The 17,500-nt window shown below is 42.5% G+C and overlaps 1 protein-coding gene across 1 annotated transcript in view; it reads left to right on the top strand.

Annotated features, from left to right (window-relative positions):
- Positions 1-5,185: 5,185 nt before the first annotated feature.
- Positions 5,186-17,500, top strand: part of LOC132764736 (protein-arginine deiminase type-3-like) — a 28,968-nt gene continuing 16,653 nt past the window's right edge. Inside the window, exons 1-5 of the mRNA XM_060758776.2 lie at positions 5,186-5,342; positions 11,167-11,347; positions 14,697-14,769; positions 15,137-15,198; positions 16,385-16,502. Of these exons, the coding sequence (XP_060614759.2) occupies positions 5,251-5,342; positions 11,167-11,347; positions 14,697-14,769; positions 15,137-15,198; positions 16,385-16,502 (526 nt within the window). The 5' untranslated portion in view covers positions 5,186-5,250. The remainder of the gene's footprint in view (positions 5,343-11,166; positions 11,348-14,696; positions 14,770-15,136; positions 15,199-16,384; positions 16,503-17,500) is intronic.

Raw genomic sequence — 17,500 nt, 5'->3', positions numbered from 1 at the left:
CTTCTAGGAGTGCCGGGCCTCTTGGTTCCCAGGGTGGCCAGGCCCAGCAGGGTGAAGATAATGAGCTAACCGGACTTGAAGATTGTGGAGATTTGATTAGAGAGGACCGTTTGCAATTAAGAGTTCGAAGAAGCGCACACCTTGCCAACAAGCGTGAAGCTAGAGGTCAACGTAATGCTTTCATGTTGGGGAAACTTATTTAATGATCTGGTCGAAGGGCATTCTCTGTCAGTCCAATGTTGCTTTTACCCTGTTAACTTCTGTGGAATTACCTTGGCTTTTGCGGAAAGCTTCTGGCTCTTTGGGACTTTGATTTTGATCCTGATTTTTGGAGACTTTGTCTTGCTGCCATGGACCTTTGCTTAACCAAGGATTATTATTTGTTATTGCCTTTGGAACCTGGGAACTTTGCCTTTACATTTAAGACTCTGTATTGCTCATTGAACTTTACTTTATTTCTCTGTTTTGATTTTGCTTTTTTCTCAATAAACTACAAAACCTACAGCCTTGGTGTGTGGTGGTGTCTTGGGCAAGGTGCATCTATCCTGAGTTGCGACACCCATTGACTTAAGGACTCCAACAAATTGCATGATAATAACAATGGTGCGTCTTGGGTCTCGGAGCATGACCGCCCAGGAAGGCACCCCATGGTGAACTTGGTCACTTGTCAACAATGGGACATCCTGCCTTCAGGGAAGATCAGGATGTCCCATCCACCTCACTCATTGTCTTTCTACCCTCAGCTGAAACCCACACACAGATAACATCAACTGATCCCATATCCTGAACTGAAGATTATCAAGGCTGGGCAGCCACGCCAGCCACTTTTGTATATTTCACCACTGCTGGACTACTGGACAATACCAGGCTAGCTTGAGGAATCTCCGGATTATTGCTGGCCATCAGAAAAACCATTTAATCCACTCATTTTTCTCTCGGTTCATTGTTTCCTGCTTGTACTACCTCCTCGATTCCCATTGGCTCAGAAGCCAAAGCGGTGCTGGCTTCCGCATTGGCTGAGGCGCATCTAAGCCGGCCGCACTTCCCTTCAGCTGAGTGGCACCACCTATGTGTAGAACTGTTAGTTGCAAGATTTAAACTGTTGTTATCATGCTTAATCCCGCCTTTTTACCCTGCTTATGTATAGTTGGATTGATTGGTTACTTATAGCTGTCAATCAATATTGTTTGGCTCCACCTCTTCCTGGAGGAGGGGAGTGCTTCCCTTTTCATTCTACCATCAGAGTTTCTATCAGATGGACGTAAGAGACTTGACTCTAAAAGACCCTCATTAAATTACCTCTCAGCACCAATTCTAAGGTATTTTTTACCCTTGGGACTCATGCTTTATGTCCAGATCGTCCTGGACAACATTGAGGAGACCCTTTTCATTCTACCATCAGAGTTTCTATCAGATAGATATGAGTAAGAGACTTGACTCTAAAAGACCCTGATTAAATTACCTCTCAGCACCAATTCTAAGGTTTTTTTTACCCTTGGGACTCATGCTTTATGTCCAGATCGTCCTGGACAACATTGAGGAGACCCAAGCGCCTTCAAACTGGTTCTTTTGGCACCAGAGAAAGGTCTTGTCCCTTCAGCATAGGCCATTGAACTGGGGTTGTGTTTATTCCGATATTCAGTCTGGTTTCAGGCCTGGCCATGGCACCGAGACGGCCTTGGTAGCCTTGGTGGATGACCTCTGTAGAGAGCTGGACGGGGGGAGTGTGACTCTTGGACATCTCAATGGCTTTTGATACCATCGATCATGGTATCCTTCTGGGACGACTCTCTGGGATGGGTCGGGGGCACAGTTTTGTTGTGGCTCCGGTCCTTCCTGGAGGGTTGATCCCAGATGGTGAAGCTGGGAGATGCCTGCTCGGACCCCTGGCCTTTGACCTGTGGGGTCCCGCAAGGCTCTATTCTGTCTCCCATGCTTTCTAATATCTACATGAAACCACCAAGAGAGGTCATCTGGAGTTTTGGAGTTAGGTGCCATCTCTATGCAGATGACGCACGACTCTACTACTCATTTCCACCTAATTCCAAGGAGGCCCCTCGAGTGCTGGACGAGTGCCTGGCCGCTGTGGCTATCTGGATGAGGAAGAACAAGCTGAAGATTAATCCCGACAAGACAGAGGTCCTCCTGGCCGATCGTAAACCGGATCGGGGTATAGGGTGGCAACCTGTGCTGGACGGGATTACACTCCCCCTGAAGTCACAGGTCTGCAGTTTGGGAGTCATACGTACCAGCTGGGACGAAATAAAGTCAACTCGGTGGTTTTTCTTCAACTTGGTGAGACTTGGCAAAGACCCCTAAATTCTTGCTCGCCATCATGATGATGATGCATATCCTTTTTGCCTGGAAAGGACGATGAATGTGCGTATGCATTCACGCAACACATTTCCGCAAAACGAGAAGTTTACCTTCGAGAAGACCGCTTCTTTTGGAGTGAGTTGACTCGCTTCTCGAGAAACGGGGTTTGGATCCTCTTTCTATGCTTCGGTGGCCTCTTTCCAAGGCAAATAGGAGACCACGCCTTTCTGGTGACACCTTGAGTGACAAGCAGGAGACAGAAATGTCAACATGTCCTTCAATGTCTGAGACGTGGTTGAGTCGTGGTTGCGACCAGGAACGAGGATCCCAACCACAATAAACACATAATAGAAATACAACTGCAATAACAAGATATTTCCGGGTCAACTTGCCCAAACATTTTTGGGCTGGACTGGGGTTATTCTGACCTACTTTGTTTTAATTCTGCCTTTCGACCGATACCGATACTGATAAAAAAACAAACAATTGTTTTAAGACATGGAGGAGAAATAGCAGGGAATTGTCTCTGTGGTTCGTACCGTATTTCATGGCAGGTGATGATTGGATGGCCTTTGGGCAGCCCTTCCAAATCTGTGATTCTATCTATGTATCTATCCATCTCTCTACCTATCATTTCTGTCGGTCTGTCCATCCATCCATCTATCCATTCACTCATCTATCTAACAATCTATCAACCCACCTATCATCGATCCGTCCATCTATCTATCTATCTATCTATCTATCTATCTATCTATCTATCCATTTATCCATCTGTCTACCCATCCATCCATCCATCCATCCATTCATCCGTCTATCCATTCATCCGTCTATCCATCCATCCATCCATCTGTCTATTTACCTATCCATCCATCCATCCATCCATCTGTCTATTTACCCATCCATCCATCCATCCATCCATCCATCCATCCATCCATCCATCCATCCATCCATCTGTCTATTTACCTATCCATCCATCCATCCATCCATCCATCTGTCTATTTACCTATCCATCTATCTATCTATCTATCTATCTATCTATCTATCAATCAATCATCTATCTATCCATCCATCCATCCATCCATCCATCCATCCATCCATCCATCCATCCATCTATCTATCTATCTATCCATCCATCCATCCATCCATCTACCTATCCATCCATCCATCCATCCATCCATCCATCCATCCATGCATCCTTCCGTGCATCCTTCCGTGCATCCATCCATCCATCCATGCATCCTTCCATGCATCTATCCATCCATCCATCCATGCATCCATCCATGCATCCATCCATGCATCTATCCATCCATCCATCCATCCATCCATCCATCCATCCATGCATCTATCTATCTACCCATCCATCCATCCCTCCATCCGTCCATCCATCCACCCACCCACCCCTCCCTCCCTCCCTCCCTCCATCTCTCCCTCCTTCCCTCCATCTATACCTCCATCTACCTCTCCATCCATCCATCCATCCATCCATCCCTCCATCCCTCCATCTATCCATCCATCCATCCATCCATCCATGCATCCATCCATCCATCCACCTATCATCTGTCTACCTACCTACCTACCTACCAACCTACCATCTCCTTCTCAGGGAGGTCTTTACATAGTTTTCTGGCCATCTGTCGGGAGGGCTTTGATTGTGCCTTCCTGCCTGGAAGAAATAGGGTTGGACTGGATGGCCTTTGGAGATCCCTCCCAACTTTCACACAATATAGCTTGCCTTAAAGTCTAAAGGAGTTTCCTTCTCAGGGAGTTCTTTACATAGTTTTCTGGCCATCTGTCGGGAGGGCTTTGATTGTGCCTTCCTCCCTGGAAGAAATGGGGATGGACTGGATGGCCTTTGGGGGGTTCCTCCCAACTCTAGCACAATATAGCTTGCCTTGAAGTCTAACGGAGTTTCCTTCTCGGGAGGTGTTTACATACTTTGCTGGCCATCTGTTGGGAGGGCTTTGATTGTGCCTTCCTCCCTGGAAGAAATGGGGATGGACTGGATGGCCTTTGAGGATCCCCCCTAATTCTAGCACAATATAGCTTGCCTTGAAGTAAAATGGAGTTTCTTTCTTGGGAGGTGTTTACATACTTTGCTGGCCATCTGTCGGGAGGGCTTTGATTGTGCCTTCCTCCCTGGAAGAAATGGGGATGGACTGAATGGCCTTTGAGGATCCCCCCTAATTCTAGCACAATATAGCTTGCCTCGAAGTCTAATGGAGTTTCCTTCTTGGGAGTTGTTTACATACTTTGCTGGCCATCTGTTGGGAGGGCTTTGATTGTGCCTTCCTCCCTGGAAGAAATGGGGATGGACTGGATGGCCTTTGAGGATCCCTCCTAATTCTAGCACAGTATAGCTTGCCTCGAAGTCTAATGGAGTTTCCTTCTCAGGAGGTGTTTACTTAGAGTTTGCCTGGCCATCTGTCGGGAGGGCTTTGATTGTGGACATAATGGGAACAGACTTGGGGGTCCTTTTCATGAAAGAGTGGGTGGAGGGGGTCCCTTGCTGCAAATATTTGCCAAGCTGAGCCAGTGCAGCCGCCGAGGAGTGCTGCTTTCGTTTACCTGGCGTTTACCTGGCCGGACAGGTAAGGCCGAAAATCCCTTACGAAGCAAGACAACTTGGCACCAGGTAGGGAGACGTCTCTCTCGCTCCATCGGCCAGGTAAAGAGACACCAGGTAAGTAAGGAGAGCCAATCCTCCCCCACTTTGGGCCTCTCCCTGCCTCTTTACCTGGTGCAGGTGACTTGATCTCACCTGAGCTGTGCAAGGAAAGGCTTTTCTTATACCTGCCAGGCTTCCAAGGAGGTGGGATTAAGAGGCAAGTGGCCAATCGCAGCTGGGCAGGGTGCCACCCCTTGGCACAGGCCCTTTTAATCCCCTCTCCAGCCAGGCAGAGGGCAGGGCAGGCCCGAGGCAGGACAGGACAGGACATGGCTGACCAGCGCTGGGTCCGGCTCTCCACCGACCAGGCCACCAACACCCTCTACGTGCTGGACACCGAGCTCTCACTGGACGTCTGCGGGTAAGGCTGGCCCCGGGGTCACGGTCGGAGGGAGGGAGGGGACCCCAGAGGTCATCCTGTCCAACCCCAAAGATGGATTGATAGATAAATAAACAGACAGATAGATAGAATTGTAGAGTTGAAGGGGCAGCCAAAGGACACCCAGACCAACCCCAAAGATAGATAGATTATAAATAGATATGATAGATAGGTAGATAGATAGATAGATAGATAGATAGATAGATAGATGCAATCTTGGAGTTGGAAGGGGCAGCCAAAGACCATCCAGACCAACCCCAAAGATAGATAGATTATAAATAGATATTATAGATAGATAGATAGATAGATAGATTATAAATAGATATGATAGATAGACAGATAGATAGACAGACAGACAGACAGACAGACAGACAGACAGATAGATAGATAGAATTGTAGAGTTGAAGGGGCAGTCAAAGACCGTCCAGACCAACCCCAAAGATAGATAGATAGATAGATAGATAGATTATAAATAGATATTATAGCTAGCTAGATAGATAGATAGATAGAGAGATAGATAGATAGATAGATTGATTATAAATAGATATTATAGATAGATAGATTATAAATAGAAATTATAGATAGATGATAGATAGATAGATAGATAGATAGATAGATGCAATTTTGGAGTTGGAAGGGGAACCCAAAGGCCATCCAGTCCAACCCCAAAGATAGATAGATAGATAGATAGATAGATAGATGCAATCTTGGAGTTGGAAGGGGCAGCCAAAGACCATCCAGACCAACCCCAAAGATAGATAGATAGATTATAAATAGATATTATAGGTAGATAGATAGATAGATAGATTAGAAATAGATATGATAGATAGATAGATAGATAGATAGATAGATAGATAGATAGATAGATAGATAGATGCAATCTTGGAGTTGGAAGGGGCAGCCAAAGACCATCCAGACCATAGATAGATAGATAGATAGATAGATAGATAGATAGATAGATAGATAGATAGATAGATGCAATCTTGGAGTTGGAAGGGGCAGCCAAAGACCATCCAGACCATAGATAGATAGATAGATAGATAGATAGATAGATAGATAGATAGATAGATAGATGCAATCTTGGAGTTGGAAGGGGCAGCCAAAGACCATCCAGACCATAGATAGATAGATAGATAGATAGATAGATAGATAGATAGATAGATAGATAGATAGATGCAATCTTGGAGTTGGAAGGGGCACCCAAAGGCCACCCAGACCAACCCCAAAGATAGATAGATTATAAATAGATATAGATAGATAGATCTATCCTAGACTTGGAAGGGGCACCCAAAGGCCATCTAGTCCAACCCCAAAGGTAGGTAGGTAGATAGGGAGAGAGGTAGATAAGGAGAATCCTAGAGTTGGAAGGGAACCCCAAAGGGCATCTAGTCCAACCCCATAGATTGATTAATAAATAAATAAATAAATAGACAGACAGATAGATAGATACAATTCTAAAGTTGGAAGGGACACCCAAAGGCCATCCAGTCCAACCCCATAAGAAATAGATATAATTTGAGAGTTGGAAGGGACACCCAAAGGCCATCTAGTCCAACCCCATAAGAAATAGATAGATTATAAATAGATATTATAGATAGATAGATAGATAGATAGAGATGCAATCCCAGAGTTGGAAGGGGCACTCAAAGGCCATCTAGTCCAACCCCTGAAGATGGATGGATTGATAGAAATAGATAGATAGATAGATAGATAGGTAGGTAGGTAGATACAATCCTAGAGTTCGAAGGGGTACCCAAAGGCCATCTAGTCTCACCCCTCAAGATGGATGGATAGATAGAAATAGATAGATAGATAGAAAGATAGGTAGATACAATCCTAGAGTTCAAAAGGGTACCCAAAGGCCATCTAGTCCCACCCCTCAAGGTGGATGGATAGGTAGGTAGGTAGATACAATCCTAGAATTGGAAGGGGTACCCAAAGACCATCTAGTCCAACCCCCTAAGAAATAGATAGATAGGTAGATGGGTAGATAGAATCATACTTTTGGAAGGGGTCCCCAAAGGCCATCTAGTCCAACTCCTGAAGATAGAGAGATGGATAGGATTCTAGAGTTGGAAGGGGCACCCAAAGGCCATCTAGTCCAATCCCTGAAGATCCATGCATAGATAGACTGAATCCTAGAAGGCCTTGAGTTGGATTGCAAGCTGTCTAAGTTGGGATGGGTTTGGAGGCCCCAGAGGAGGGCTCCCAAGGCGTGCCTTCCTTGCTTGAGATGACGGGTTGGAGCACTCCATCTGCAAGTTAAATTTGGTGCAATTTGGCCCAGCCTTTGGCTGTCTCAGCCCTCGCCCTCAAATGGCTCTCTCCAAAAGAATTCGGAAACAGCTCTTGCATTCGCAAAATATAGAATATCTATCTATCATTATCTCTATCTATCTATCTCTATCTATAATTATCTTTCTAATATCTATCAAGCTATGTATCTCTAGCCATTTGTCTATCTATCTTATCTATCTATTGATCTATATCTATCTATGTATCAGATAGAGACAGATAGATAGATAGATATTATAAATAATAGATATTATAGACGGGTAGATAGATATAGATCAATATTATAGATAAACAGATATTATAGATAGATGATATATAGATAAAAATCTGTCATATTGATCTATCTATCAGTCAATCATCTATCTATAATATCTATCTATCTATAATATCTATTTATCTAGAATATTGATCTATATCTATCTATTCATCTATAATATCTATCTATTTATAATATCTATTTGTCTGTCTATCTATCCATCTACGTATCTATCATATTGATCTATCTATCATCTATCTATAATATCTATCTATCTATCTATCTATCTAATCTATCTATAATATCTATTTATCTATAATATTGATCTATATCTATCTATCTATCCATCTATCACCTATGTATCTATCATATTGATCTATCTATCTATCTATCTATATTATCTATTTATAATATTGATCTATATATATATCCATCTATCATCTGTCTATGTATATATCATATTGATCTATCTATCATCTATCTATCTATCTATCTTATCTATAATATTGATCTCAATATCTATTTCACCATCTATAATGTTTATCTCTTATAATATCTATCTATCTATCTATCTATCTGTGTCTATCTATATCTATCCATCTATATCTATCTCGCCATCTATATCTATTTATAATATCTATCTGCCTGTCTGCATCTATCATATCTATCTATCTATCTCTATCATATCTATTTATTCTATCTATCTATCTATCTATCTATCTATCGTCTCTATGTATGTATCTATCATATCTATCTGTCTGTCTATCATATCTATCTATCTATCTATCTATCTATATCTATCCTATCTATATCTATCCTATCTATCTATTTATCTATCTATCGTCTCTATCTATGTATCTATCTATCTATGTATGTTTCTATCATATCTATCTATCTATCTATCTGTCTGTCTATCATATCTATTGATCAATCAATCTATCTATCTCTATCTATCTATCTATCTATCTATCTATCTATCTAGCATCTGTTTATTGTATCTATTTATTCTATCTATCTATCTATCTATCTATCTATGTATCGTATCTATTTATTCTATCTAGCTATGTATCTATGTATCTATCTATCGTATCGTATCTCTATCTATCTATCTATCTATCTATCAGTCGTATCTATCTATCTCTATATCTCTATCTATCTCTATCGATCATACCTATCTAGCTATCTATAACTATCTATGTATCTATCTATCGTATCTATATACCTATCTTTCTCTCTCTATTTATTTATCTTTCTAAACTATCTATGTATCTATCTATCATAGCTAGTATCTACCCATCCATCCGTCATCTATAGTATCTATCATTTATAATAACTATCTACAATCTATCCATTTATCTATCTTCTATCTCTAATATCTGTCCATCTATCTATGATAGGTAGGTGGATACATGTGATGGATAGAGAGATATTTTGATGGCAGGCTCGTGCATAGTCCAACCCCACGAAGGCGTGTGTAATTGGGAAGCGAAGGTGTTCTTTGCGGCCGAGCCCGTGTGGCCTTGGGCGGCCTTGGCTCTGAGCCGGCTCTTCTTACCTGGCGGCGGCGGCAGTGGCGGCGGAGCCAATCTTGCTGAGCGACTTGGCTCACCTGAGCCAAGGAAGGCCCAGACTTCCAACGCCCACGGAGCTATTTGGGCAAAGACACTGATTCAGCACCCGCCTTGCAAAACGCGCAGGGCTGCCGAGCGGTGGCAAGGGGTGCCAAACCAGAGAGCCGTGGAAACCCCCCGTCCGGCCTCTCTGGGCCCATCGGACTCAGGGAAACACTGATTTGCACAACCGATTCTCCGGAACGGTCCCAACCCAAAACCACAAAACCGAGCTCTTGCTCCATTTCCAAGGCTATTCTGAGGCTGTTCCAGCGAAAACAAAGGCCACCTTGAAATCAGAAGGATTATTTAAACTTGGCCATTGTTTAAGTTGCGTCAACTTGTTTCCTGAAAGCTGTTCCAATAGATTATGCAACAGGGAAGGATATCAACACACACACATATATGTCTGTGTGTGTATCTATGTGTTTATACATATATGTGTGTATATATGTGTGTCTATATATGTGTATGTGCATGAATATGTATGCATACACATATATGTGTATATACATGTGTATAAATGTGTATGCATATATATGTGTATATACATATATGTGTATATGTATATGCATATGTGTATACACACATATATGTGTGTATGTGTGTATACATATATGTGTGTATCTATGTGAGTGTATAGATGTGTGTCTATATATGTGTATGTGCATGAATATGTATGTATACACATGTATATGTGTATATACATATGTGTGTATTTGTGTGTATGTATACATATATATATATACATATATATGTATACATATATGTTTGTGTATGTATACATATATGTGTGTATCTATGTGAGTGTATAGATGTGTGTCTATATATGTGTATGTGCATGAATATGTATTATACACACACATATATATGTATATACATGTGTATATGTGTGTATGTATACACACATATATGCATGTGTATACATGTGTATACATATATGTGTGTGTATATACACGTGTGTGTGCGTGCATATATATGTGTAGCTACATATATGTGTGTATATATATATGTGTGTGTAAACATATGTAGTTGTGTATACATATGTGTGTATATATGTGTATTTTTATGTGCGTGAATATAATGTGTATATATACATATGTGTGTATATGTGTTTATATATGTGTGTCTATATATATGTGTATCTTTATGCGCGTGAATATATATGTGTATATATACATATGTGTGTATATGTGTTTATATATGTGTGTATGTATATATGTGTATGTATATTCACATATATATGCGTGTATATATATATAGGTGTGTGTATATATACGTGTGTGTATGTGCTTATATATGTGTGTGTATATATACAACGCTGGCTCTTCGGCTTAGAAATGGAGATGAGCACCACACCCCAGAGTTGGACACGACTGGACTTCATGTCAGGGGAAATCCTTTACCTTTAGCTTATATATATGTGTATACATATGTATGTGTGTGTGCATATGTGTCTGTATATGTGTGTTTGTGTATTGTGTGTGTGTATATATAATGTGTGTATATATGTACGTATGTATGTGTGTGTGTATATATATATATGTGTGTGTGTGTGTGTCTATATGTGTACATATCAATCCTAGGCTGACCCTTCAACCTTCCAAGATATCTAATGTTTGTGGTTTTGCCCCTTCCTACACAGCGCGGCCCCTCCTGGTGCCAAAACCTTTGACGTCTGGGGGTCACCCGGGGTGAACCTGTACATTCTCCACAATGGAGAGGTTGTGAAGGTGCCATCGTGCGTGCCGAGATGGCCACTGACCACCAGGGTGGAGGTCATTGTGACGATGGACAGCCCGAGCACCAAAGTGGACGACGAGAAGGTGAGAAACGTAGGCACATATGTGCATACTGAGCCCCCATGAATTTTGGAGGGTTTTCCTACGGAAGGAAGTCTCCCATCCAAGTCCTAACCAGGGCTGTTCCTGCTTAGCCCCCACTATCCGTCAGGTTCGGGTGCCTTGACGGTCCTTAGCCCCTTGATGTTGAGGCCTGTAAAGCCTCCGAGGATGAGCTTAAGTTCCTTGGGAAAGTTTTGTGCTCATGTTCATGGATTCGTGTTCCTGGTTATGAATTCCTGCTTTTGTTTTGATTCCTGACTTTCCATGTACCTTGTTACTTTTGAACAGAACCCTGATGAATCCAGGCCAGAGTGGAACAGTACCACACAAAGATCAGAGCAGGCAACACTGCATTAAGGTGTACACCTTGGTCTTGTTCCACGTTCAAGTCTATGTTTAAGTTCCTTGGGAAGGTTTTGTGCTTGTGTTCCTGGTTATGGATTCATGCTTGTTTTGATTCCTGACTTTCCGTGTACCTTGTTACTTTTGATCAGAACTCTGATGAATCCAGGCCAGAGTGCAACAGTACCACACAATCAAACAGGAAATAATACTTAAATTAAAGTGTTGTTTATTACATAGATCAGAGCAGGCAACACTGCATTAAGGTGTACACCTTGGTCTTGTTCCACATTCAAGTCTATGTTTAAGTTCCTTGGGAATGTTTTGTGCTTGTGTTCCTGGTTATGGATTCATGCTTATGTTTTGATTCCTGACTTTCCGTGTACCTTGTTACTTTTGATCAGAACTCTGATGAATCCAGGCCAGAGTGCAACAGTACCACACAATCAAACAGGAAATAATACTTAAATTAAAGTGTTGTTTATTACATAGATCAGAGCAGGCAACACTGCATTAAGGTGTACACCTTGGTCTTGTTCCACATTCAAGTCTATGTTTAAGTTCCTTGGGAAGGTTTTGTGCTTGTGTTCCTGGTTATGGATTCATGCTTATGTTTTGATTCCTGACTTTCCGTGTACCTTGTTACTTTTGATCAGAACTCTGATGAATCCAGGCCAGAGTGCAACAGTACCACACAATCAAACAGGAAATAATACTTAAATTAAAGTGTTGTTTATTACATAGATCAGAGCAGGCAACACTGCATTAAGGTGTACACCTTGGTCTTGTTCCACATTCAAGTCTATGTTTAAGTTCCTTGGGAAGGTTTTGTGCTTGTGTTCCTGGTTATGGATTCATGCTTATGTTTTGATTCCTGACTTTCCGTGTACCTTGTTACTTTTGATCAGAACTCTGATGAATCCAGGCCAGAGTGCAACAGTACCACACAATCAAACAGGAAATAATACTTAAATTAAAGTGTTGTTTATTACAAAGATCAGAGCAGGCAACACTGCATTAAGGTGTACACTTTGGTCTTGTCCCATGTTCAAGTCTATGTTTAATTTCCTTGGGAAAGTTTTGTGCTCATGTTCATGGTTAGGGATTCATGCTTATGTCTTGATTCCTGACTTTCTGTATACCTTGTTACTTTTGAACAGAACCCTGATGAATCCAGGCCAGAGTGCAACAGTACCACACAATCAAACAGGAAATAATACTTAAATTATAGTGTTGTTTATTACAAAGATCAGAGCAGGCAACGCTGCATTAAGGTGTACACCTTGGTCTTGTTCCACATTCAAGTCTATGTTTAAGTTCCTTTGTAAAGTTTTGTACTCATGTTCATGGATTCGTGTTCCTGGTTATGTTTTGATTCCTGACTTTCCGTATAACTTGTTACTTTTGAACAGAACTCTGATGAATCCAGGCCAGAGTGCAACAGCACCACACAATCAAACAGGAAATAATACTTAAAAGTGTTGTTTATTACAAAGATCAGAGCAGGCAACACTGCATTAAGGTGTACACCTTGGTCTTGTTCCACATTCAAGTCTGTGTTTAAGTTCCTTGGGAAGGCTTTGTGCTTTTGTTCCTGGTTATTAAGGTGTACACCTTGGTCCCCCTCGATGGACTGTCACCTTGTTGTGGTGAGAGGGCTTGCGTGCTCTGATGAACCTGTAGGTACAACAACTGGAGGAGTTGAATGTGGAACAAGACAATGTGGTCCTGCTCCACATTCAAGTTTATGTTTAAGTTCCTTGGGAAGGTTTTGTGCTCATGTTCATGGTTAGGGATTCATGCTTATGTTTTGATTCCTGACTTTCCGCATACCTTGTTACTTTTGAACAGAACCCTGATGAATCCAGGCCAGAGTGCAACAGTATCACACAATCAAACAGGAAATAATACTTAAATTAAAGTGTTGTTTATTACAAAGATCAGAGCAGGCAACGCTGCATTAAGGTGTACACCTTGGTCTTGTTCCACATTCAAGTCTATGTTTAAGTTCCTTGGGAAGCTTTTGTGCTCATGTTCATGGATTCGTGTTCCTGGTTATGTTTTGATTCCTGACTTTCTACGTACCTTGTTGCTTTTGAACAGAACCCTGATGAATCCAGGCCAGAGTGCAACAGTACCACACAATCAAACAGAAAAAAAATACTTAAATTAGTGTTGTTTATTACAAAGATCAGAACAGGCAACACTGCATTAAGGTGTACACCATGGTCTTGTTCCACATTCAAGTCTATGTTTAAGTTCCTTTGTAAAGTTTTGTACTCATGTTCATGGATTCGTGTTCCTGGTTATGTTTTGATTCCTGACTTTCTGTGTACTTTGTTACTTTTGATCAGAACTCTGATGAATCCAGGCCAGAGTGCAACAGTACCGCACAATCAAACAGGAAATAATACTTAAATTAAAGTGTTGTTTATTACAAAGATCAGAGCAGGCAACACTGCATTAACGTGTACACCTGGGTCTTGTTCCAAGTTCAAGTCTATGTTTAAGTTCCTTGGGAAAGTTTTGTGCTCATGTTGACGGATTCGTGTTCCTGGTTATGTTTTGATTCCTGACTTTCCGCGTACCTTGTTACTTTTGATCAGAACCCTGATGAATCCAGGCCAGAGTGCAACAGTACCACACAATCAAACAGGAAATAATAAAGGGTTGTTTATTACAAAGATCAGAGCAGGCAACACTGCATTAAGGTGTACACCATAGTCTTGTTCTACATTCAAGTCTATGTTTAAATTCCTTTGTAAAGTTTTGTACTCATGTTCATGGATTCGTGTTTCTGGTTATGTTTTGATTCCTGACTTTCCGTTTACCTTGTTATTTTTGATCAGAACTCTGATGAATCCAGGTCAGAGTGCAACAGTACTACACAATCAAATAGGAAATAATACTTTCAAACCAGGAACAGATTTGTTTCAAGTTTTACATAGTGCAACAATGCATTTGTTTACATCACTCTTCTTTTCGGCAGGTCAGGATTTTGTATTACAAGGAAAATGCAAAGGCAGCCATGGCCAAAGCCAACCTCCTCCTTACCTGCATCCGTAAGTGTGCCTTCCAAAGCGAATGCCTCGAAAGCAGCATCTTAATTGACGTCAATATTGACGTCAATATTGTGTTGTTCTGTACTTTTTTGGGCTTGGCCTCATTCGGCGCCTTGAGTCCCCATTGGGGAGATGGTGGTGGGGTATAAATAAAGATTATTATTATTATTATTATTATTATTATTATTACTATTACCTTGTTTTAGCCCTTCTTGTTTTAACTCGAATGGCAAACCGCTTTGAGTCCAGATTGGGAGAAAAGCGAGATACAACGCCAATAAGTGCATGAACGTTTACATACGTCTTGCTGTGTGATTCGGGTTTAGTTTGCAAACTTTTGTCCCCCCCCCCCTTGTTCTTCTTGCAGAAGTTTCTCTGGATGCGGATACGACTCGCACTGGATCGGTCACCAGAAGAGCTAAGAACAAGGTCAGGATGAGATCCCAGAGTCTTGGAACATAACAAGGAAAAATCTCATTGTACAGAGGACGCCTCCAGGCAACAAAGGCCAGGCTACTTCCATGCAGACACGCTCCTTGATTGACTTTGCAAACTTCATGGCTGCTCAATGCTATTCAAGCTTGCTCATTGCCAAGTGCAAATGTTGCAATCGATACCTCCCAAACAGAGGGTGCCTCCAGGCAAAAACAGCCAGGCTACCTCTATGCAGATACCCTCCCTGATTGACTTTGCAAACTTCATGGCTACTCCAATGCAATTCAAGCTTGCTTATTGCAAGTGTGAATGTTGCAATTCACGCCTCCCAAGCAGGGGTGCCTCCAGGCCACAGAGGCCAGGCTACCTCTATGCAGATACCCTCCCAAATTGACTTTGCATACTTCGTGGCTGCTCAGTGCTATACAAGGTGGTTCATTGCAAGGGTGGATGTTGCAATTAACACCTCCCAAACAGAGGGTGCCTCCAGGCAATAGGGGCCAGGGTACCTCTAGTCAGGATACTCTTCCTGACTGACTTTGCAAACTTAATGGCTGCTCAATGCTATTCAAGCTTGCTCATTGCAAGTGTGAATGTTGCAATTGACACCTCCCAAACAGGGGTGACTCCAGGCCACAGAGGCCAGGCTACCTCAATGCAGATACCCTCCCGGATTGGGTTTGCAAACTTCGTGTCTGCTCAATGCTATACATTCTGGCTCATTGCAAGTGTGAATGTTGCAATTAATATCCCCCAAACAGAGGGTGCCTCCAGGCAACAGAGGACATGCTACCTCTATGCAGAGACCCTCCCTGATTGACTTTGCAAACTTCAGGGCTCCTCAATGCTATACAAGCTGGCTCATTGCCAGGGTGGATGTTGCAATTAACACGTCCCAAACAGAGGGTGTCTCCAGGCAATTGAGGCCAGGCTACCTCTATGCAGAGACCCTCCCTGATTGACTTTGCCTCCATGCAGATACTCTCTCTGATTGACTCTGCAGCTTCATGGCGACTCAATGCTCATTGAAGTGTGAATGTTGCAAGGAACACCTCCCAAAGAGACCCCAAAACAGATGTCGACTGTCCCAAATAAAGCTCAGGGTGAATCCTTTGCCTTCTTGAGATGGAAATATCCAAATATCAGAGTAAACCTTGCTGTTTCTTTTTGGTCTTTGCAGAAAAAATGGACCTGGGGCCCAAACGGCAGCGGAGCCATCCTCTTGGTCAACTGCGACAGGGACGACCCCAAAGCAAAAGACATGGACAACGCGGACCAGCGGCTGCAGAGCTTCATGGGTTGGTGGATGGCTTTCTCTGTGCGGTCATTAGCGGGGAGACTCTATGCTATCCTTCATCTGGAAATTATTATGGAGTTCTCAAAAGTTTTCATGGTTGGAATCACTGGGTTGCTGTGGGTTTTTTGGGCTGCATGGTCAATATCTTCCAGCAGCATTCTCTCCTGACGTTTTGCCTGCATCTGTGGCTAATGGCATCCTCAGAAGTTCCGTTGGGTGGTGAGGCTAGTGGACTGTATCTATAATATCTGTGGAATAATGTCCAGGGTGCCTGTTTAAAGCAAGTGTGAATGTTGTGATTACCCAGCCTGAATAGCACTGAGTGGCCATGAAGTTTGTAAAGTCAATCAGAGAGGGTTTCTGCAGAGAGGTAGCCTGGCCTCTGTTGCCTGGAGACACCCTCTGTTTGGGAGGTGTTCATTGCAACAGTCACACTTGCAATGAGCAAGCTTGAATTAGCATTGAGTAGCCATGAAGTTTGCAAAGTCAATCAGGGAGGGTATCTGTATGGAGGTAGCCTGGCCTCTGTGGTCTGGAGGCACCCCTGTTTGGGAGGTATGAATTGCAACAGTCAAACTTGCAATGAGCAAGCTTGAATAGTATTGTGTAACCATGAAGTTTGCAAAGTCAATCCGGGAGGGTATCTGCATAGAGGGAGCCTGGCCTCTGTGGCCTGGAGGCGCCCTCTGTTTGGGAGGTAATAATTGCAAGATTCACATTTGCAATGAGCAAGCTTGAATAGTATTGTGCAGCCATGAAGTTTGCAAAGTCAATCAGGGAGGGTATCTGCATGGAGGTAGCCTGGCCTCTGTTGCCTGGAGACACCCTCTGTTTGGGAGGTGTTAATCGCAACAGTCACATTTCCAATGAGCAAGCTTGAAGTCATGAAGTTTGCAAAGTCAATCAGGGAGGATATCTGCATTGAGGTAGCCTGGCCTCTGTTCCCTGGAGGCAGCCTCTGTTTGGGGGGTGTTAATTGCAACAGTCACACTTGCAATG

The sequence above is a fragment of the Anolis sagrei genome, chromosome 13 (genome assembly GCF_037176765.1).
Source record: "Anolis sagrei isolate rAnoSag1 chromosome 13, rAnoSag1.mat, whole genome shotgun sequence".
Lineage (NCBI taxonomy): Eukaryota > Metazoa > Chordata > Lepidosauria > Squamata > Dactyloidae > Anolis > Anolis sagrei.
Note: the sequence above shows the minus strand (reverse complement) of the source record. Positions and strands in the feature narration are given on the sequence as shown.